This window comes from Panicum hallii, chromosome 4 (assembly GCF_002211085.1).
Source record: "Panicum hallii strain FIL2 chromosome 4, PHallii_v3.1, whole genome shotgun sequence".
Classification (NCBI taxonomy): Eukaryota; Viridiplantae; Streptophyta; class Magnoliopsida; order Poales; family Poaceae; genus Panicum; species Panicum hallii.
In genome coordinates this window covers 48,187,834-48,211,017 of record NC_038045.1, presented here as the reverse complement: position 1 = coordinate 48,211,017, position 23,184 = coordinate 48,187,834, and the positions used below count along the sequence as shown (strand labels likewise).

At 48.0% G+C, this 23,184-nt stretch overlaps 2 protein-coding genes and 1 long non-coding RNA gene across 4 annotated transcripts; 2 read left to right on the top strand and 1 right to left on the bottom strand.

Moving 5' to 3' along the window:
- Positions 1-4,839: 4,839 nt before the first annotated feature.
- LOC112890866 lies at positions 4,840-6,375 on the top strand. Its single transcript, XM_025957734.1, has 2 exons — positions 4,840-5,247; positions 5,583-6,375. The coding sequence occupies exon 1, from the start codon at positions 4,871-4,873 to the stop codon at positions 5,204-5,206; it is 336 nt and encodes a 111-aa protein (XP_025813519.1). The 5' UTR covers positions 4,840-4,870; the 3' UTR covers positions 5,207-5,247; positions 5,583-6,375.
- Positions 6,376-10,862: 4,487 nt separating this feature from the next.
- Positions 10,863-12,219, top strand: LOC112890289. Of its 2 annotated transcripts, none has more exons than XM_025957193.1 (2): positions 10,863-11,526; positions 11,648-12,219. In XM_025957193.1, exons 1-2 carry the CDS (start codon positions 11,359-11,361, stop codon positions 12,041-12,043), a joined length of 564 nt encoding a protein of 187 aa, XP_025812978.1. In that variant the 5' UTR covers positions 10,863-11,358; the 3' UTR covers positions 12,044-12,219. The 2 variants fall into 2 exon arrangements, with proteins under 2 accessions (XP_025812978.1, XP_025812979.1); XM_025957194.1 differs by having other exon boundaries at positions 10,863-11,561.
- A 1,313-nt stretch (positions 12,220-13,532) lies between these two features.
- Positions 13,533-14,842, bottom strand: LOC112889681. The gene is made up of 2 exons (XR_003228146.1): positions 14,718-14,842; positions 13,533-14,623 (listed from the first exon to the last, which is right to left on the bottom strand). It is a non-coding gene; the product is annotated as an uncharacterized LOC112889681 (long non-coding RNA).
- Positions 14,843-23,184: the final 8,342 nt, after the last annotated feature.

Sequence of the window (23,184 nt, the reverse complement as noted above, 5' to 3'; positions counted from 1 at the left end):
TCTTCACGAAGGAAAAGAAAAGAACTGCCCCCGGGGAAATGTGGTGCCAATGACGTCGACTCCTCCGGCAGAGGAAACAATTGGCAGAGCATTTTTCTGATTTTCTCCGCCATACACCACAAGGAACCAACGGGTTCCATTAAACAAAGCCTCCCTTTTCTCCTTTGGTTTGGGACTGTACACGGATCGGTGGTGCTTTGGATTGGCTCCCCCCCACCCGAGGGCGTACGTGTCCCCAGAGACTTGGGTGAAGACAAGTGTGCTCCCCTCCAAATATGCTGAGAGCAGAGCCGGTCTGATGATGGATTGATGGACATGGCCATGGGCCATTGGCCCCGTGAGCAACACCCCACACCTTTTCCAAAGCCCACGCTGTTCAAGGCCGTCCGTTGCCAGTTGGCTCATTGCCTGGCCTATAATACCACCGCATCTGACATTGAAGAAGCGAGATTCATTCAGAAACTATCTCCTCTTCTTCAGACTTCAGTCTTCTTCACCTCCTCCTCCCTTGAATCCAAAACAGAGAAGCCACTACGCCACAGCTTTCTTCAATGGCTTCCCCCACCACGCTCACCATCCTCCTCGGCTTCGCGGCCGTCTTCTTCTGCCTCGGACCCCTCGAAGCCGCCGCCAAGATCCGGACCTCGCAGGGCGCCCTCGCCCGCGCCGCGGCGGGCGCCCTGCTCCCGGCCGTGCTGGCCGCCTTCGCGCTCACTCTGCTGCTCCTCGTTGCGCACGTGCGCGCGCTCGGCCGAGCGGGCGCGGCCGCAGCTGGTGCCGGTGCACCCGGGCTGGACCGTCTCGCGAACGCGGCGCTCGCGGCAGCGTCGGCGGCTCTGCTCGCCGGAGCCGTGGTGGGTCTCGTCGCCGACTGATACCTCGTGGTGGGTCTCGTCGGGTGCGTGGCTCAACGAGCAGCAAGAAACGAACTCTCCACCCGCCGGCCCCTCCTCCTGCGACCTGTAGCAGCAGCCAAGACGGGTAGGCGTTCTAGTAGTCCTCCATGTTCTCTGCTCGGTTTACTAGCCACAACTACGTTACTGAATCTTCTGGTAGAGTTTTAGAGCATCAGGTAGTATTCAGAGGAGTTTTTGGCCGGTCCACTTGTGTCCTGTAATTGCCATTTGGATGGCGATGGCAGGCAAGTGTTGCCCAGGTCCAAAAAAGTTGTGAGCCGCCAATGATCTCTTGGAATCAATAAAGAGCAGGGCCAAAGTGCCTTTGGTTCAAAAACAGAAAAGATCTCGGATCTCGTTGTGCAAATTTTGCCTTTTCAGTTCTGTTCTTTGATTTGAATTTTCTCTCAAATCAATCCAAAACGAAGCGTGATGCCTGTTAAGTTCAATTTCAGTTCTGGTCTTTGCACGTTTCCCTATCTCCAAACTGTCGATGGCTCGATGCTTTGGGTGCTTGCTTGGCCTGTGGTCTCTCCAACTACCCAGCAGTCCATGTCAAAGTACTAGTGCTCAAGTTGATCCTTTTCTTATCTTTCCTTCCTTTTGCTTGTACTTTAGTTTCCTTTTTCAACACTCGATATTTTTCCACTTGTAACTTTCAATTGTTTTTCCAGTATGGGAATCTATGCCTGCTATATTCGTCCCCCATAAAAGAGCAGCGTTGTGGATAACTTCTGCTGCACCATCTAATTTTCTTTTCTTTTCTTTGAGCAGAACCACAGTCAGATTCGTAATTTGTTCAGGGGCAGGAAGAAGGGGGAGAATGTATAAAAACATTTGGCTACACTAAAATAGTCAGGGCGACAAATGCTGGGCAAGTTGGACAAAGATTTTCCGTAGCAAACAGCAGTCTAGAGCCCCTGCGTGATTCGTAGCGCACCCTTCCAAACTCGATACGCGCCACCATCAGCGCAGGTTGAAGAAACCCGCGCGCGAAGCAGTTCACAGAAAGTTCCACGTGCGGGCGTCGCATACGGGATGGTCAAACGCCACGGTCCAACACCGAGACATGCAATGCGCCGCGTTCATACATACACACATCTATTCTTCTCAGCACCGTTCACACGCTGTCCGTCTACGTGGCCAGCAGGCTTAGGCCCGAAGCAAGCGAAGGCGTCACAGCCCGGGCGGATTAACGGGCCACCAAATTCCACGACCGCCGTGTCGCGCTATTGCTTCCCAAGCCCTCTCCCCGCTCTCCCTAGCCTAAATAAATAATCTAAGGGTCGAATTTTAATATTATATAATTTTAAGAGCCAAGTTGGATTTTAAGAAAATCATTAAGATCATGATTCGTTACCATTCCTGCTCACGATATGATCCATCGTTCTCCACCATCCCGCCGCCGCAGCCTCCCGCTCACACGTGGCTCGCCGTCTATCATTGCTGCCGACCACTCCTTTAATTCTAAGGCACTGACCCGGTGCTGACCATCCCTGGGCATCCAGAACCTCCAACCCAATACATGGCACATTAATCTATACCTATTTCTAAAGAACGTAAAGTTTCTATCTAAATTTTTAGTTGGTCCGCCTTACGCTATTAACAGATGGGCCTTAATCCATCCCGTATGCGAGTCGGACCAGTCATCCGTCCACGACTCGATCACGTAGATCCCTGCAAATTAATGTGCAGACTGCTATACGTATTCCATCCTTATATCAACTTCGTAAGTAGCAATGCACGGGCATATTTACCTAGTTACCATAAGAAAAAGAGTAAATCGTACGCCTCAAAAATACTGTATTGCAAAAGAGATATCGTTCGGAACAAACGTACCGGAGAGGTGGTTGGTTGTACAGGTTCAGCTGACGTACCCGGGGCTGTGATCGATCCCTGGAGACACGGCGCGTCGGTACCTTTTCGTCACTCCATTGATCCCGACCTATTTCCATGTATACAAGTATGTGTAAAACTGCCGAGGCACAGGCACTCCTGCGCGCATGTCATCTCCATTCCATGTCTACTGCATCATATCAGGGTGCGCCTTACAGAGACATCCATGTTCTGATGTTCATCCTCATCCTCTCTGAACGACGACAGATCCTTCCTTGCTGTTCCTGATAACGCCGGCGTACCTGTGTTCGATTCCGTCCAACCATAGATCCCCGCTGAAAATCATGCCCCCTGCACTTGATCCTCCTTCCCTGTAGCAAACGCCTTAACCAACCATGCTGATCAAGCGTAGTAGACTGCAAACCAGCGCCAAGCTAGATGCTGCTGCCCCTGGCTCACCAGCTCGCTTCATCGACCTGAACTTCGGTGATACCCACTCCAGAGCACCAGAACTGCAACAAGCTGATCCAGGCCACTGAAGGATATGCGATGGGCAACACGGGATGAGTGCCATGGGTAGCTAGCTACTCGACATAGCAAGTGTATGAAGCTCTACAAATGTGCAGGTGTAGCAACCATCTATATAGAAGTATTGGAGTGCTCGGCCGTCCACGATAAAGGTCAATGTAATGGCGTGGCTCGTGGAGAACGGAGCAGGCGTGCCTGAGAATGCGGCGACATGAGAGAAAGATTTTCCTCTAAAACATGAGAGAAAAAGATAACTCTGATAATTTAGTCGCCAACCTGCTACACAAGTTTCCATTGTTTTCTTAGGTCAGGAATTTCGGCGAAGCTAAGCCCGGCTCAGTTTACACCCTGACAATTTTCCTTGGAAATTGCCGGCGCCATTCTGAACGATGCTTTGCGTTAAACAACCAACACATCCTTCCAACGACCTGAACAATGCTTCACCTCCTAGCTAGTACGCCCATGGCACTGTCATCACTGTTCTTTCATGTTGGAGCGGGCAAACTTACTGCCATGAGTACTTGCAGTAATGCTTTATTTACCCCGTGTTCAAGAATGGACGGCTGCTCGTTGATTTCTCCCTTTCCGACTTGCAAGTGCCGGCCGGACCGGCCGCTTGCTGATTTGTGTCGCCTGCGACCGTCCCCCCGGGGGAAATTCTTCTCTGCTACGGACGATCTAAAATCCTCTGTCCGCCTGCCCACCATTGTTGACTTCACACACCCTTCACACCATCGATGGAATAATGAAGGTTCTCCAGGTTACGAGGTGGATGCACAAGGCCGGCACTGGAATCATCCATCGCGCGTCCATGCAAAAATTGTCGCTCGAAAATTTCACCGAGAGATGTAGAAATTTTTTGCTTCTAGCCGTCGTTAGATCGTTTTTTTTGATCGGCGGCTAATTAGATCGTTAGCGGACTGAACTAGTTGAAAATTAGATGAACTGCTGTGGTACCGTCGTACTAGGACCGGTAACTGGTAACGGTCTCCTCCGCCGTAAAAATCCGCAGGCATGAAAAATGCTGACCACTACTCACCTCCTTCAAGAACAAAAAAAAAGTTTACTGTACTTTAGTACTATAAAAGGAAGCCGTCGATTCGTGGCAAAATGCTACATGCCCCTCGATTCCTAGAATGATTCTCTGCCTGTCAGCCACACGCGTCAGGGTCAAAGGTTGCAACTTGCAACAGGCAGCACAGGTCGGTTTGACATTTCCTTTTCCGCGTCGAATCCAGTTCGTTCTGTTTCCCGGGGCGACGCGTAAAGCCGGCGTGTGGCTCCTCCTGCCGGCTTTCGGCCGCACATGCCGCCAGTCCATGGAGCTGCTCGAGAGTGACTGATAGGTACGTTTTCGGTACTGATAGGTACGTTTTCGGTACTGATCGGTACGCGAGACTTCATCAGATGCTCGAGAGTGACTGCTCGAGAGTGACTGATCGGTACGACGTGCAGGTTGGAGCAGGAGGTCGTTTTCGGTTGATCCCAGTGCTGTTGATCCTGAAACAGTGAATCCATCGCCACTCGCCCTATAAAGGGCTGCTGAGCTACTCCGTCGTTATCCCAGCTCGCTACTCGCTCCCCATCGAACCAAAGCTAGTTCCAATTCCATGGCTCGCCGTATCGCGCTTGTCATCGTCGCCGCCTTCTCGGCCGCGTTCGGCGGCCTCGACTCCCTCGAGGAGTTCCTCGCCTCGCGGGGCCAGACCCCACCAAGCCACGGCGCCGCCGCCGCCGCTGGTGCGTTCCTCCTGGCCACCGTGGCAACCTTTGCGCTCGCTTCGGCGCTCCTGCTGGCGCACGTCCGCGCGCTCGGTGCCCACGCCCACGCGACCGGCGCCAGTGGAGCAGAGAACGGCTTCGCCACGGGCCGCCTCGCTGCGGCGACGCTCGCTGCGGCCGCGGCGGTCCTTGGCGTCGGAGCCGCGCTGCGCCTCGTTGCGTAGGCTCACGGCGGATCGGCTCCACTCTCCAGAGTCCAGATGAAGTAAGAACAGATTCCCTCACGAAACTTGGCGTCTTCTTGACTGTCTGCAGTTCACTGGTCCTGAGTGCGTGCGCATCTGATGAAGTCTGAACTCGGGAGGGCCCCGGACTAGCTCCAGATCCTGGGTTCCGGATACTGGCCATTTGACTGCAATTACACTGCAATTTAACACCACTGTGTCTGCTGTAAATTAGCTATCTCGAAATCTTGATCCAGTTGCACTGATTCTCAGTTTTGTCTCTGATTGCAGCAAATTCTCGTTTTGGTACGAATTCGCTCCTGATCTAACCCTGCATTCGGAGACCTGACGCTCTTGCCTATTTGCTTGTTTCCAGATGCCTATTGGCTTGCTCCCGGAGGAGATGGAGAATCTGGAGACCCACCACAGTATCAAGGATACGTAACTCTGCTGCATTTTTTAGTAAGGTTGGAGTGGTCAGGTTTGCTGCTCTTCAGCCTCGTCCTGCGAGGAGCCGTCAGTTGCTTTGGTTGCATAATGGGCAGTTTTCAGTACTTCAGGTGCCCTTTTCAGCTTCGTCCTGGGAGCAGTCAAGTTTTTTGGCTGTGTTTCTTTCGGCCTTGCAAATATATAGGGATTGGGTTTCATCGGATTACTGTAGGATCTGTACTGGCTCCGATCCTGCACAGTTTTGATGAAATTCCGACATTATTAAACAGTTAACTAGTGTCGTTTTGTGCTTGAAATCGTTATGCTGTGAACTGCAATGGTTCCCATAGTTGACATTTGAGGGAATGATTTTTGGCTCTGAAGAAAATTCCTTGTTTCCTCTCTTCGTGCAGCTGGAACTTGGATCTTGGAGTGGACTTGTCATGTGATTCTTTCTTTATTTCCTACTACTAGTAGTACTTTCTTTTTGTTGGCAACGTTTTTTTTTATGCTCCAGGTACCTGAATTTTATGACTATTTGGTCTGCCTTTTCTTCTTCATTTGTTCTCCCCAGAAATCCAAGCATTTTGTGTGGTGGGGAATGGAGAGTGGAGACTTCTTCAATTTTCCTATGGAACTCTGTTCTACAGGTCTCCAAAATTCAGCCTTCAGATGCCTGAATTGGATTGCACCATCTTCCACTCGTAGGATCAAGGACACCGGAAAACAAAGTGAAAGGACCTCAAGATGCCTAGAGGGGGTGAATAGGCTAATCTGCAACTTAAAAACACTTTGAACACAGTTAGCAACACAGGTGTCCGGATACTCCGGATATAGTGTCCGGAGTTTCCGGAGATAATGTCCGGACTATCCGGGTATGAAATAAACTGCTACAAATCAAAGATAGAAATGCTGTAAATTGAATCCAATAAATTTAGAGGGACTAGTGGTATCTCTGAAGTGTTTCTCACCAGTTGTCTTGCTCCTGAGACTTGTATAATAGTAGATCGCCCTCAAACCCTAAAAGATTAGTCTCACAAGCAAATAATCACAAATGTAAGCTAGAATTGTGAGAGAGACACAGAATTAATTTCTCAAAGTTCACTCCCAAAGGAGCTACGTCTCCGTTGAGGAAGAATTCAAGAGACGGTGCTCAAGAACTCCTATGCTCCTCTCCCAAGGGTGAGGCCAACGCTCAAACCCTAGGGTCACTTACTATGAATTCCTCGGAGAGTAATGAAGATTACAAACCAGCTGTGATGCTCACAAATCAATCACGCAATCACAAGCGACGCCTAGCCGTCTAGGAGCTTGGAGCTCCAAGAGTAATAAACTAGAATCCACGGACTAGACTTGGATGATGTGCTCAAGAGATGAAATCAAGGCTTACTTGCACAATCTTAGCTCTTGCAACAATCTCACTTCAAACCTCAAAGAAAATCACTCAAGAGAGAAGCAAATGGGGAGTGAGAGGGCTCTCTTTGGCTTTTCAGCTGTTCTGGTCGAAAATGAGCAAGAGAGAGAGAATGAGAGGGGGTATGGGGATACCCGGAAATGCCTTTTCACTTCAAACCCCAGAAACTAGCCGTTGGGAGAGCTGTACCCGGACACTCCGGGTATATGTCCGGATACTTCGGATAAGGGAGTCCGGAGACTCCGGACCAGATTGGTTTTGCAGACTGGTAACAGTGACCCGGAGACTCCGGGTATATGTCCGGATACTCCGGACACTCTGTCCGGTTCCGGATTGAGACCCGGACACTCAGGGTTAGACACTGAATAACACATTTAAGACCCCTTTTTAAGTGGTGGGATGGTTTCTTATGATTTTTGTGGGTTCTCTTGAGCACAATTACCATATCTACACTAGTGGATCAAAGTTCCTCTTGATAGTACGGCGTTCCTATACTCAATTTTAAAAATAAAATCTAATCTTTTAGTACACTTGAGAACGCCGCTTTTCATATCCGTTTTGAGGGTTCACGCTTTGCTATATGCTTTGCTCAGTCACCTTTAGCACCTGCACACATGCTTAATAACACGATTAAATGTACATGTGCTTTGTCATTTATCATCAAAACCCACTTAGGGGCCTAGATATCTTTCACAAAGCACTTAGAGGAAATTTAATTAGTACAACAAGAGAATTAAATTTCTAGCCTAAGTTGAGCTAAGTTGGGTTTGCAAGCTAAGGTGATCAAGCAAAGATAGAATCTAGGAATGTAAACTTACACAAGAGTAGATGCGGTAAAGAATTGCAAGGTAAGAACCAATACTCAAGATACAAGAATTGATCCCGTGGTGTCGATGACTTGCCGGTCACCCCTAATCCACGTTGAGATGGATTCAATGAACTCGATTGCTTCTTTACCAATTCTTCACTTAGTTTTTGAGCCAATTGAACAAAGAACCTCTCCAAACCTCGGTTCCACTAAGATGCTCTTCACCGCTCCGGCGAGGCGAACTCAACCTCTCACAAATTTGGCCACGGCACCTTCACAATCTCCTTTTAAGTGCTCGGTGGCTCACACGATCTCCAAGCCATCTCGGAGGCGGCAACCTCCAAGAGTAACAAGTCAATGATGCCTGCTTGGAATCCCACTAGTGCCTCAATGATCAACCTCTTTGATGCAATGCACTAAACACTCTCCAACTCACAAGAATGCAATCACTAAGCAATGGTGAGTGAGAGATGAGTGAATGAGAGCTCAAGGATGTTCTAGTGTCTTTCTCAAGTACCAAGAGAGCTCTCATGCAGTCGAGGGGTGAGTATATATAACATACCAACACAAACTAGCCGTTTGTAGGAGTTGGTGGGTTTTCTGCGATATTGGCGGACAGTCCGCCTGCTCCCCAAACGGTCAACTGTTGCAAAAACGGCGTGGTCAGAACTAGCCGTTACAGCCTAACCGGACAGTCCGCCATACAGGACCGGACAGTCCGGTTGGACGAAACCTTCTGCCTCAGATGCTGAAGACAAACCGGACTGTCCGCTGTAAGCAACCGGACTGTCCGGTCTAACGAACCGGACTGTCCGGTTCAAGCGTGAAGTGCAGGAAAACTCGTTATGTGTGCATCTTTTCTCTCATGTGCCATGTTTCTCAAGGTATGCAATGCAAAGACTCGATCATAAGGCACTTAGCAAATTTCCGAGCAAACGAACATCGGCCCCTCTTAATAGTACGGCTATCTAGCCTAAAAACCCGGTTGAGTTCTTCTCTGCTCTTCTTTGGACCGGCAAAAACAAAATCCCTATGTTATATCTTTGCCTTGAGCTGTCCATTTTGAGTCTCTTCTTAGATCGTTGCGCCATTTGCTTCTTTTCAACTACTCATCTATGGACCATCCTACACTCATAAATCTCAATGAAACAGTTAGTCCACTTATAGTTGTCATTAATTACCAAAACACAATTTAGGGGCCTAGATGCTTTCACCACTGACATGAACTTAAGTACTTGTCTGTGCGCTCTCTCTTTTCCTTTTGCTGTGATAATAAGTTCCTTAAGCACAACTCGACTAACTGTTCATTTGGCAACAACAAAAGGGGCAAAATACATCCAAGAATATCACTAGTATAGTAGTATTTCAGTCAACATCTGGGAGGGCAAATGGAACAATGATTCTCCTTTTCTGTCAGTTTGACCTGTCTACCTTGCACAAAATATGTTTGTTATGCTTCTGAGAAGTTTGGTAATGTCGGTTGAAGACTTGGGCTTAATCTGGATTTAATTGCTCGCCGTTCTCTCAATCTTTTCAAGAAAGATGCAAATTACTACTAATTTGGTTGGTTTGCTTGCGCTAGTCCTTTGTTCACGTAGTGATTGAGCGACGCAGAGACGACCTGTGGCGGAAGGAACGCATATCTTTGGGCTGTGGCCTTTTGATGGCATATATGCCAAAGGTAAAGATTCTCCCATTCAAACTCGGTTACATTTTTCATATGCTCTCCTCTTATAGACAGGACGAACAAAGAAGAAAGTTTTTCGATCACTTATTTCGCTCGCCCTTTTTTGATCGTTTTTTTAGAAATCATGAAATGACATCCGAAAAAATTCGACAATTTTTTCGGTACACTTTCTATACAAATAGCACCCCCGAAGGGGCCCTTTCCAATATAGCGTCGCGTCAGTCACTGTCGCAGGACGGACCCCCTTGGGATCCGCCCAGTGGTGTCTTCCGTCTAGCAAGGTTCGTCTCCTTTCTTCGGAAGATATGACACAGTCGGTGCCTTCTTGTCCGATAAATGCTTAAGTCTTTTACCTTATTTTGCCAGGGAATGTGGTGTCCTCCTTGGAGGGTAGTTATTCCGTTACCCCCAGAAGGTTGATTGCGGAAAAATGGTATTTGATGTCTGACTCAGGCGTATATGACCGATCGATTGAAATACTCCAAGACTCTACCTTTATCATATATTCCATGTATCACATTCGATAGATATTATATTCATGGAATACGATTCACTTTCAAGATGCCTTGATGGTGAAATGGTAGACACGCGAGGGAACTTGCCAAAAGCCCAGAAGCAAGAGAGATTGTGAGCAGCAGCAAAACTCGCCGTGCAGAAGAAGTGGTTGGGTGCACCGGACTGGGTCACTCCGCTTGGGTGGTTGGCTCTTGGCCGGACCCCTGTCGCTGGCGGGCTCGCCGACATGCGGCGCTTGCCCTTCATGTCCCCGTATCTTCAGCTCTGTTCTTCTACTGGCAGCCAAGCGCGTCGAGACCGACGGCCTGCCCCTATCGCCAAACGATCCCGTCAGAGAAAAGCTCCCATGCGACGCCGCTGCGAGTGGCTAGCGCTCGCGGTCGCTGGTGACACCGATGAACTACAGGTCCGGTCCGTCATCCGTGGCACGACGAGTTAGGGTCTGCTTAGAGGAGCTAAAATGACTGCAATTAGTTTTGCAATTACCTCTTATTTAGTCCATCTAGTCAGTGTTAAAAGAGAGGGCTAAAGTTTACTCTATACGATCTAAATGGGTCCTTAGCGTTTATACACATGCTGTTTTTTTAATCTTAGCTAAAGCTTAGTCTATCTCATTAGCACTTCCGGATACACTAATACTAAAATTTAGTATTTTCACCTATTAGCGCTTGGATCCAAACACAACCTTAATCATCTCCTATTTTGAGCGTGTTTTCCCAGCGGTCAGGGCCCGTGCTCTGCGTCATCGCCGACTCATCGGTCGGGTGCCCTAGTGTCCTTCGCACTTTTTGCTTGGCGCACGAACGGGAATTTCCCCGTGCGAGGTGACGTCGCCGAGAATGGCCGCCACCCGGGTCTCACTCGCGACGACGTCGCCCATGACTATAACCGGCCCCTGCCAGCCGCCACTGCCAGGATGCCCGATTGCTTCTACACCGGCGGAAACTTCTTCACGCGACGTCGCCGAGGCCGGGAGAATCGCCACCCCCCGCGCGACGCCCGTCGACTCTGGCCGGCCGGTCGCCAGTCGCAAAGTCGTGAGGACCACGCAACTTGGGCGCTCGGCCCCCACCACGCGGAGGGGCGGATCGGAGCGAGCGAGCAAGCCTCATCGTCATCACTCATCCGTCATCGCACGACCCGGCGGAAGGCACAATGGCAAGCGCGTCCCGGCCGCCGGAGCCAGCGGCAGCAGCTCTCCAGTCTCCAACCCACCAACGTAAAGCGAACCTGCCGTCTCTTCGGAGTTGTCGCAGTCAGCCCAGTGAAAACCAAGGCGAACTGGCAAGCATCAGAAAATGAATCCTGCTGGCGTGCCATCGGTTCATGGACGGCTTTGCCTCCCCCGTTTCCGACTCGTGCTACAAATGTTCGCCATCCGCAGCATCGGAAGCTCACACCTTCTCTGGCTGCCCTCGAAGTTGCAGCGACAAGGAGCAGAGCAGGGTTACTTCGAGCTCGAGCTAGTGAGTAGTGAGAGGGATACTACACGAATTGAAGAGTTAGATCTTGCCTTTCTTCTCACCCTTTTTGTCATTCTGCTTGTTTTTCTGAACCAGTTCTCGTGATTTCCTTTCGTTTTGGCAGAACCCCCCTCTTCCCCCGCCGTCGTCTCGATCGCCCATGGCGGACCGCGTTCGGATGGCCATTGTTCTCGGCGTGGGCGGCGCCGCGGCCGGCGGGCCCGAGGCGGTCCGCCTCCTGCTGGCCGTCGCCGGGCGGAGCGCCGCAGCTGACGTCGCCACCTCCGCGTTCCTCATCTGCGCCTTCACCGCCCTTGTCCTCGGGAACTTGCTCCTCGCGCGCTTCCTCCGCGACGCGCGCCGTAACGCGGAGGCACACGCGCCGGCGCCCGGGACGGAGCGCTTCGCGAAGATGACGGCGGCGGCGGCCCTGGCCGCCATGTTCGTCGTCACCGCCTGCCTGCTCGCGCTCCCGTCCATCCCCGCGCCCGGTGGCGCGGCGCGCTCCTGCCTTGCCTGACGCGACACGCCCACACCCACACGACGTGCTGAGTGCTGACTACATACGGTTAGTTTCACTGTATCTAATAAGGCGTAGTTCAGTGCCATGTACCCTCTTGCAAGTATTTTGCGTGCTGTGTATATCCGTCCGAAATATGATCTTTCTAGTAGTACGGCGTATCATTTTGAGATGAATTTTGAATTGGCCGCCTCAATTTGTGGAGTGCTTTCGTCTGCTTAGTCTGTGCCTGGATTTGGATGTTCTGGGGTATTTGATGAACAGAATCCAACTACAATCCTGGTCCATCTCGGTGGGACAGATGAAAAGAACAGTTTCCTTTTGTTTCTAGATCAGATGAAACCAAAAGGTAGTACAGCCAACATGCTATAACCGAGTCCTGTATTCAAGGAATCTCTTTATTTCTGTTCCTTTCAGCTGAGGAATTTCAGAGTTCTCGGCAACAAGGTTTACGTTACCGTTGATACATTAAAAATCGGTGGTCACCGGTAACGATAATCGATCGATTATCGACGATTATCAGTAAAAATCGACTGGTAAGGACGGTTAAATTCAAATTATTGATAATCGATATTTATCGACGATAATCGGTGATTTTCGACTGATAAATCGAGAAATATGCTGATAAGTATGTTACTGCAATAGTTTTATTTATACATGATATATATTTACGAAATATTTATTAGTTTTGTATGTGTGGGACGACAATTTACACACACAAACATATATATATATATATATATCCATAGTCCATAAGAAACTATTGCAGTAACAATTTACTCAGGTATGACATATATTTTTCCCCTGGTTTTTTTAAATTTTTTAAATTTTAAATCGAAATTCATCGAAATCTCAATCGATTATCAGTATCGCTATGTGTCGGTAACGGTAAAATTCGATTATCGGTCGATTTTTCAATCCTTGCTCAGCAACACTCAATTGAATTACTGAATTTTGTCTTGGAATCTTAATTCTAGCCAAGATGCTAGCCCTGCATAGCAATATAGGACACCTTCTTTTTCAAGCGACTACAAAACTGTTCTCCACGTGACATATGAATGTGCTGTGAACGGTCGTGGCCTTCCTTGTAATGTCGAAAAAATATATAATGTTTAAAACTCAGATGTACTTATCCAACGATAGTCGATAGGAAAAAAGAATAGGGGCTAGATGGGCACCCTCTTCCCTTTCACTTCTTCTCAACTGAGCTCATCCGAGTCCCACCTCAATGCATGATCCAAGTCTGCAAAGTTCGCATGCCATAACAGAATCTCGCTTGATTTAAAGTTGGGCTCAGATTGGACGTCAAATTGTGTGGCGGCACAGTTGATGAAATTTTAGTGTTTTCCCGATTCAAACCGAGGGACTAACACATGGCTCTAGACCATAACTGCAAAAAATCCCAGCCAAATGCCAGGGTTCTTGTCGGAAGCCATTTTTAGGGAGCCAATGCGAAATTGTACTAGCCCATAAGGAGAAAACTTTGAAATAATGAAACGAGAGCTGCATGTTATTAAAAAGATGAAAGCCCGGACATGCAACACATGTTATTTGCAGAGAAATTTTTAGGGATAGGGGAAAAACAACCTCCAGTTTTCAGTCACCAAGTTCGCTAGAACCCGGTATCCTGGGCTAGAAACCTAAGAATAAGACCACTTCATCAGTCAATTGGGGCATAAGTACTGTGACTATACTGATATTAGGAAGGCTGTCGATATAAACTATGGTAATCTATTATCAACCCAACTTCTGCTCGAGAGTGTGGAGCTAAACTGATCGACTATTAAGGAAGCAAAAGTGAAAAAAAAAGGCAAATGCATAGAAGCGGCAATCAGAAGGAAGTGCTTTTAGACAGCTGAAGAATATCAGTACCCTCTGTGTGTACCTGAGACCTCTCATGCTTTTGCTCTTGAACCTTGGCGCCTTTTCTTTAGGAACTTCTTCCTCGTTTAGCACCAAAGTTTGGTTTCTTCTCCCTCCAGAAAAAAACAATTTCTGTCAGCCTAATATGTGATGAGGTTTGGGGGCCAGGAAAGGAAGCAGGCTGGCCCAACAGTTGCAACTGCCCCAACAAGTGGACAGCCATTGGAAGCTGGTTAGCGAGAGCGCCAGAGCGGTGTTCCGGTGACGGAGAGCCAATAGAGACGACGTACTACTGCAATCGTGACCGTGGCGAGGGCATGGTGAAGGGATGGATGCTGGGGTGGCAGTGGGAAGCAGTAGCAGAGAAGGTTGGTATGCACCACTCTTTCCTGACCTGTGTCTTTCAGTTAATACCACAAGCTCAAGGTCGGTGCCCACTGCCCAGTATGACAGCGAATACCGAGTCTCCGTGCTGCTCGCTGCTCCCTTGCCTGTGCCGGCCTTTGTGCTTGCTCCATGCTCGAACCATTGATACCCCCCTTCTGTAGATTCTATAGAAGAGACTGTCTGCTGAACCATCTTCCACCCTGAAACCCCTCTGATGCTCGGACTTGAAACGGAACCTCTCTGGAACCTCTTAAACTTGAAACCTGCTTTTCTGTATGAGTACCTGACCTGAGGTGTCTTGGCGAAGCACTGCACAGCCTCCATTGCGAACTATCAGGAATGGAAGCACCCGACAAGATGCCGACAAGTGATACTAGAAAGCAGCATGCTCGGTCCAGGGCTGATAAGTGAAAAGCCAATTCACCTGTAGGTTCAGCGAAGCCAACTCTCAAGTGAGCAAAGACAGGAGGCCATGAACTGAAACATGGCGCCGGAGCTCTGCACTGTAGCTCCAACGGACACTCTCTCGTGGGAAAACCGAAACTGAAACATGGTGCAAGGCAAGGTAAGGGAAGCAGACGCAAGGGTACTATATATACACGTGTGAACAGCTAGGTTCTGTAAAGGACATTGGCAACGGCAAGCTGGTGGTGCGGCGACATCTTGGCTGGAACCGGAGAAAAACGAGGCGGCGGGCAGCCCGGCTGAGGCCTCGGGTCTTCGGCGAAGTTTCCTGCGTGTCGATTAAGGCTCTGAGCCGGAGATTTCTGGGGAGTTTTCGTGGGGACATGCGATGTTTGGCGAGGCGGAATTTCTGGTCCCGAGGCAATTTCCCGGAACCAGCCTGCCGGCGGAGAACGTCAGAATCGTTGAACGGAAGGGCCACCGGGAAGCTTCCGGCTTGGGGAGCATCCTCGTCCTCGCAAGACCCCCTGGTTGCTTTCCTGAATCTTCTGGGATGCGATGGAAAAGCAAGCGCCCACCAGTCGGCCGGCCGGGGGCTGATCCCGGCACTCGGCAGCATATGAAAATTGAGAATTTTCTTTGCATCTCACATACGCAGTTATGCACTGATGTTCACTGCAACACGGCCTCTTCCGGCCGCTGGCATGCGCGTACAGCCGGTCGCGGCAGCAAACTGTTCCCCTCTCTCCCTCTCTCCCTCCCTCTCTCTCTCTCTCTCTCTCTCTCTCTCTCTCTCGCGCGCGCGCGCGCGCTCTCTCTCTCTCCCTCCAGATTCAGACAAGAACTGGCCGTCGGAATTTGAGCAGTCGTGGCCGCCGCGGAACCGCTATCCGGTCGGATTTCTCAAGGGTTTCGTCCAGTCCCGACTGCCAGAGGAGGATGACTAGTTTTGTGGAGCAAATTCCTTTTATTTCATTAAAAATTTAACTCATCATCTCTATACCATTCAAATTCAGATCATCCTTTCAATGCCACTGAAAATAAGTTTTCATCCTCTGTATACCATTGCAGTTATTTTTAGAACAGGATACACCGTGACGACGTTAAAAATGATCAATCTCCTTTCATTCTGACGATTTTACCCCTCTCTTGTCAACAACATCAACCCACGTCAGATCCTCTACCCAAAATCAACTGTCATCCCGAACTCTAGCAGATGGGCGAGCCAGCAGCCTCGGTCACCCACAACCGTGACACCAGGAGAGCGCACCCGCGGCCCCTCGGGCGAGTGCGCCGCAGCCCTGGCCCCTGCAGCTGTTGCTCTGCTTTTTTGGTTCACGGGAGAAAACGAACCGGGATGCGAGAGGAAGGAGCTGGTGTTTAGCACAGTCGGGGAGGAAGAGGATTTGGAAAGCTAGAGCAGGGTGGTGCTCGGCTAGCTTGGACACAGGGAAAGCCGAGAGGCGCCAGCCCAGCCGTGTCGACCACTCCACGTCGATCTACCTGCTCCGTCCTTACGGTAACGATAAAATTTAGCGGAATGGCACGGGAGGGATGAAAAAGCAAATTTCAACAGTATTGAAGGAATGGTTAAATTTTCAATGGTACATAAGGGATTAGTACAATTTTCAGTGGTATATTGGGAATTTTATCACTCTGTGCTGTGCTCCGGCCTCCGGTGGCGGACGACCGGGCTTGGCGGGGGGCGCCCTGGAGGCTACCTTTAAGGCTGTCTTCAACGGGAGACTCTAAACCGTTCTCTACCCTCTATATAGAGAACCCTCTATATAGAGAAGATTCCGTTCTCTATATGCTCCAGCAGCGTTATCTAAATGGTCCTCTAAAATAGAGAACGCTACAGATTTCCTTTATATATATATATATAGATTCTCTCTCATTTTCTCTATTTTTTCTTTACGTTTTAAACACTGGATTAAATAAAAATAAAATATGTCCATAGCATTTGAGATATGATAAATACGTACGTACAAAAATTTGGAACAAAATACGTTTCTAATATAGGGTTTAATGTATAGAGAACGAGATTTAGAGAACGTTGTTGGAGAGAAATGAGATATAGAGGAGAGAATCTTGTAGAGAAGTCTGTAAACGACGGATATAGAGAAGGATATAGAGAACGACGGCTGTAGATAGCCTGATACCAAGCTGAGCGGGGACACGCCCACGGACGTACGGAGCTATATACCGTGGGACCACCCAATGATCAAAGCGCACGACGAGGACGGAGCATTGCGCCACGTGGACGAATGATGGTCGCGACCGACCTGCTTCCAGAATCCCAGATTGGAAATCGCAATCGGCCGTCCGCTTTTCTGCTACAAAATCCAAGCGGGTCAGCTGGGTGTCGTTGGCCGGGCTCGGCTCCCGCTTGAAATCGCATCACGAGAGCGAGCTGCCGGGCAGGGGCGGACCCAGTATGTATCAAACGTATTCAGTTGAATATCTATTATTTTAGATAAAAACTTTTGTACATGCAGTATATTTCTCAAGTATATTAAAAGAAAATAAAAAATAAACAACACACCAGCACAACAAAATTAAATCAGTGAACAAGCTCACCTCCCAACTAACAGCCCACGTTGCGCACTCCCCCCACCCGGCCCACCCACTCGCCCACCCCCGCCTGTGCCCAATGCCCCGATCACCCCCTCCTCCCCCCCCCCCCCCGCCCCGTCAGGCCGTCACCTGTCCAGGTTTGCCGGTAGCATCGGAACCCTAGGCCAGCGACGGCGAGGGCATGCGGGTGCACCGACGGTCCAGCGCAGGCGCGCCACGCAGCTAGGCTGCGGGCCGGTGGCAGGGCCCAGGGGCGCAGCCGCGCAGGACAGACCAAGGCGGCGGCGGCAGGTGCCACGGGGCGCGGGCAACAAGCCAGGCCAGGTGGCGCCGCGGCGGCCGGCGGGCCATTGGCGGTGGCAAGGCAGGCTGCTGGCTGCGGCCTGCGGCTGCGGACCAGGCCGCCAGCGCCCAGCGGGCGGAGACTAGGCGCCTGAGGCGCAGGCAGGCGGCGCAGCGGCGGGCAGCGTCGGCGAGCCGGCAGGCGGGCGGCGGCAGCCAGGAGCGGGCGAGCGGCAGGCCAGGCGGTAGCAGGGTGTAGGGAGAGGGAGCAGGCGCAGGTGCAGCCATGCAGGGAGAGGGAGCAGGCGCAGGCGGCAGGCGGCAGCAGGCCTGACCGGCTGAGTGAGGGGCAAGACTAAGGCCTTGTTTAGATTGCAAATTTTTTCAACCGGAGATACTGCAGAGCTTTCATTTGTATTTGACAAATTTTATCTAATTATGGACTAACTAGGCTAAAAAGATTCGTCTCGTGATGTACAATTAAACTGTGCAATTAGTTATTTTTTTATATACATTTACTGCTCCATGCATGTTTCCCAAAATTGATGTGATGGAGAGAGAGAGAGTAAAAAGTTGGAATTTGGAGGGGAACTAAACAGGCCCTAACTGAGGTTAGTAAAAATTTTAAATTTGTTCATTTTTTCTTAAAAACTGTTATTGCAATTTACAAAATTAATGAAAAATCACAACAAAATTAATGTCCATTATAAACAATTTGTGTAAATTGTGTTGTCGGTACTTAATTATATGCTATTAATTTGTATTTTGGACTGTTAAACATTTATACTACTAGAAATTTTGAATACCCAGAGTCCAAAGTTCAAATTCTGGGCCCGCCCCTGCTGCCGGGCGAATCAACCAATCATCTCGCTGTGCAAACAAGATAAGGGGCGACCGCGCGCACCCATGTGGCTCGTGTTCCATCTTGGACTCGACTTGCACGCGTCACTGCTCCTGATTCCCAAGTCGTCGCAGTTTCAAAGCCACATATGTGTCGCTTGGACCTGTGCAAACGATGGCGTCGACTAAACTGATCGATGCTGGATCCATTGATGCTTCGGAAGTTTTTTTTTCATAAGAAATGATGTTTTGGATGGCATTTGAACCCTTTTGTATGGATTGTAAACTCCATTTTAAATTTATTTTAGACAATTGTAACATAATAACATACATAAAATACTAAAATGAGAAGATGTAAATCTTTTACTTCTTTTTCTACATATCCATTAATATTTTTCCTTCTCCGGTCAATCGTGATTTTGTGATTTTGCAACGAGTCTGAATATTAGATGTAAAAGAGATATATGCAAGTATGCAACAAACGATGTGATGATTTGTGGGCAGATTAATTTACAATCAGTAATATCAATGAGGTGCCGGTTAATTTGAAATGTCATCCTACTAATACTCGCAGTTGATCTCTGCACCTGTGCATGATGGTAAAGATACTGAACAGGAGTCAAGTAGTGTTCACGGGCTCTAGATTGCAGCAAAAGAAAAAATACGCTGAACTAGGACTGAGCATCTTGTCGAGCACGTGCTGAGCGTATCAGTGCCTACCAGGGATTACATTACCGGCGATACAGCATTTATCAGTGAGCTCCGGTAACGATAATCAGTTAAAAATCGGTGAAAAATCGCCAAAACCGATTGGTAAAGAGACCTAAATTTAAAAAGATGAAATTCAACAATTTATCATCGATAATCGATGCAAACTGAACGATTTATCGCTTCGCCTACTGAAAATATATTTTGGCAGTGGAAAAAAATAAAGGTTTGATAGCATTTAATTTTTTAGGTTATGTATTATATTATATTAGATAAATTACACATACATGCACAATTTTGCATATAGAATTGCCTAAGAAATAAACATGTTTACATATTTTGCCCATAAAATTGCATAAAGCACATGAATTTGCACATATATACAAACCACGAAGTGCATAGTTCATATAAACAAACGAGTGCATAGTCCATACAAATTTCATAGTTCACAGAAATAAAAGAGTGCATAGTTCATACAAACATCATAGTGCATAGAAACAAGAGTACATACTCTATACAAGCCACGTACAAACTTAGCAAGCACATAGTCCATACATGAAGGCATTCGGCATATCAATTTAATCATTCTTCGGTCTCTTCGATTATCGACGCCACGATCAACTCCCTCGCTCCCAGCTGCAGCATCATCGATAATTGCCGCATATACATTGATTATCGGCCTTAATCGTACGAAAATCGGCCTTAATCGCATGAGTTAGTGGATGGTAACGGGTAGTTAGATAAAAATATTTTTTTCCTAAGCAAACAATTGTTGTTTTCAACATGTGACAACATTCTGGAATCAAGAGAAGGTCTAGTTTTTTATAAAAATAAGTTCTCTACTTTTTATAAATTTTTTAAATTTTTAAATTTTTCATTGAAATCTAGCGAAATTCCAGTCGGTTTACGTTCTCAACTAGCATCGGTAACGATAAATTTCACCGATAATCGCGATTATCGAGCGGTTTTGTATTCCCTGGTGCCTACACCAGGAGCGCCGTGTGGTGGTTCTCCCCCATGAGCCTTCCCTGTCATCTGGTAAAACGAGAGCTGCATGCCAAGGGGCATGGGAGCGACCGGCAACGGCGCAGGGCCTGCCTGCGAACTGGGCGGCGACTACTGGGGGCTGGGGCTGATACACAGGTACCGTCGAGCGGGTGTTGCGGCCGCTAGAGGCGGATGACGCGCCTCATCCTCTAGTAGTAAAAAAACTATACCGGGGAGCTTCTATCACATACTCTACCGAAGGAGAGCAGCCCTCATCCGCTATTTCCAGCAGACGGAGAGGGTCCACCATCGCAGCGGACGTGGCGCATGCCCGCGCGCCACTCGTCTCCCTCCCTTCCCTTCCGGCCGCCTCCTTCTCCTTCCCTGCCACTCTCCACCACGCCGCCCCTAGCCGCGCCGCCCTCCTCCTCCTTCCCTCCGCCACGAGGAGCCGCTGCCGCCGCTGGGAGCCGTCCGCTGCCGCGAGATCTGGAGGCTAGATCCCGCCGCGGGAGGCCGTGGCGGCTGAAAGTGCATTTGGCTCCCTAAGTGAATTTTGGTGTTGATGACATGCATAATTAAAGAATTAATATGTTTATTGAGCTATGGATAGGATATAATCCAATAAAATAAAAAAGAGCAAGAAAAGACACTAAATTTGCTTAAAGGACGGTGTTAGGCTTAAAAGAAGATCTTTTAATATTTTCTATTTTGAATTTGAGTATAGGAAATACTGTACTATTAAGAGGAATGCGAATGAATATCATGAAGATGTCAAAATGCTTATTTGAGATGCTAACTATCAAAGAGAGATATAATATCATACACTTGCGCACCTAGTTTTGTAAGTGTTTCAGTGTGTGTCGGAAGTTCCGACTAGGGATCGAAAGTTCCGACACCTGTCGGAAGCTCCCAGTAACTTCCAACAGGAGGTTCTCGGTCAGCTGATTTTAGCTAGTTCGGAAGTTCCGACACGTGTCGGAAGTTCCCAGTAACTTCTGACAGGGGTTCTCGCCCAGCTGATTTTAGCTGGGTCGGAAGTTCCGAGCCTGTGTCGGAAGTTCCGACAATCACTTATTCTGCATACTAACAGCTAGTTTTTTGAAATTCGGGTATTTATTACCCCTCAGCTTCTCCTTCATTTCCTGCTGACCTAACTTGAGACAAACATCCATAAGAGCATTTATTACTCCTCCCCGAATCTTTCAAGAGCTAATCTTTACTTGATTTGAGTTAGGGCTTGGATAAGAGCTAGAGTGAGGTGTGAGGCTTGAGTTTTGAGTGAGAAGTCAGCCACGTTCATCTCAAGAGCCCTTGAAGTATATTCATCCATCGATTCGCGTTTGATACTATTAAAGCTTGTTTCTAGACGGTTTGGTGTTGCCTGGTTGAGCGTTCTCTTGTGTATGTGCGTCCCGGAAAGTTTGTGTTACCCGTTCTTTGTGGATTCTATAGTAAGTGATTCAAGTCTCCTTGTAGTTGATTGAGTGAGGTAAAGGGTTGATGAAAGATCCGGCTCTTTGTGAGCTCTTGAATGGAAAACGTAGCTTCCTTAGTGGGAATAAACTTCAGGAATAAATCTATTGTGTTTTGTGCTTATTGCATTTACTTAGTTCTTGTTGATCTAGAATTTATTGTGTGCCGATCTACGTACTCAATTTGTTGTATTTTTATGTTTGTAAAGATCACCTGTGAAATTTTCTAGTATCTTTGCGCAACTTTTGATTCACCCAGATTCTGTAGTTTCAAGTTTGACTTTGAATTTTATATAAGAACTTTTTTTTTATTGGAAGTTCCGGTCCAGCATCGGAAGTTTTGATAGATTTAATTGCTGCGAAGAATTTTTCAGACTTTTTAGATAAATTTATTCACTCTCCTCTAAGGTCCTTTCAGCCGCGCTGCGCCGCACGAGGTGGAGGATGGCGCCACGTCACAGCGAAGAGAGGACCACGCGGCATCCGTACGGACAGGGCAGCTGAGACCGGAGAAGCTGGCGGCGCGGAAGGTCTCCCCCATTTCTTTTTCTTTATGGTGGAGACAAATTCTTTCTGATGGAGACATTTATTATTGTCGTTGGTATTCTACGGCCCCCGCCGGCAATAAACAAAGCTATTCTAAGGTCCCATTTAAACTAGAAAGCAAACAAATCTATCTTCTAAAACTAAATCCAGCAAACTGATTTTGTTTTCTGTATTATGCTTATTAGGAGCGCAGGTTGTATGGCTATGGTGCTAGTACTGAGGAGTATGTCACTAGGTATCATCTTGACGGGGACTAATGTTTTATATTTGTTTTCAGTACCTGGCTGTACGAGATGAGTTAAGTCAGATGTCCAGTTTGTTGTTCTGGGGTTTAACATGTTTATTGTTTCAAAAATATTGTTGTGATAGTTCGATCGTTGTCGATGTGTTTTGTATCGAATAATCTCATTTTCAACATTACCATAGTAATGATATCGTACTCGTTTCCGGTAATATCGTATCGTTTCCAAGTAAAGATGTGAAAGAGACAATGATTTTGCCTTTTGCCAATTTTGTTCACCCCTATCCTCCCCACCCCTGTTTGGATAATCAGTGGCTACTATCAGCATGTGAGGATCTAGCTAGACCTGTTAATCATCATTAACAACCCTCTGCTAACAAATGAGTGCTTAAGAATGTGAACTTGTGTTTCAGCATGCTCTCTAGACTAGTACGATAGGGATAGGGATTTGTTCACCTCGGCGATGTCGCTTAAGAATGTGTACTTTTGATATTATTTAGTACTCTGTCCATTTTAAATGATAGTTCTCTTTAGCTTTGTACTGTGTCATCAAGCCTATCTTATTTTGATGAATTTGATCAAAAAGATAATAGTTGTACTCTCTATATTTAGAGTTCCGTTGTATTCTCTTCTTTGAGGAAACAAATGTATATGGATTGATGGAAAGCAGGTCCACCCGCCTACGCGTTTGAGCAATTTTTTTAGCCGGGGGCCGGGAGACACCGGCGGTGGTTCCCACAGGTGGTGTGTGATCTTGCTTTTTGGACTCTTGGCTTCCTGAGTTTTTCCCAAAGATATCCTGACCTCCATCTCCATTAGTTTATCAATGT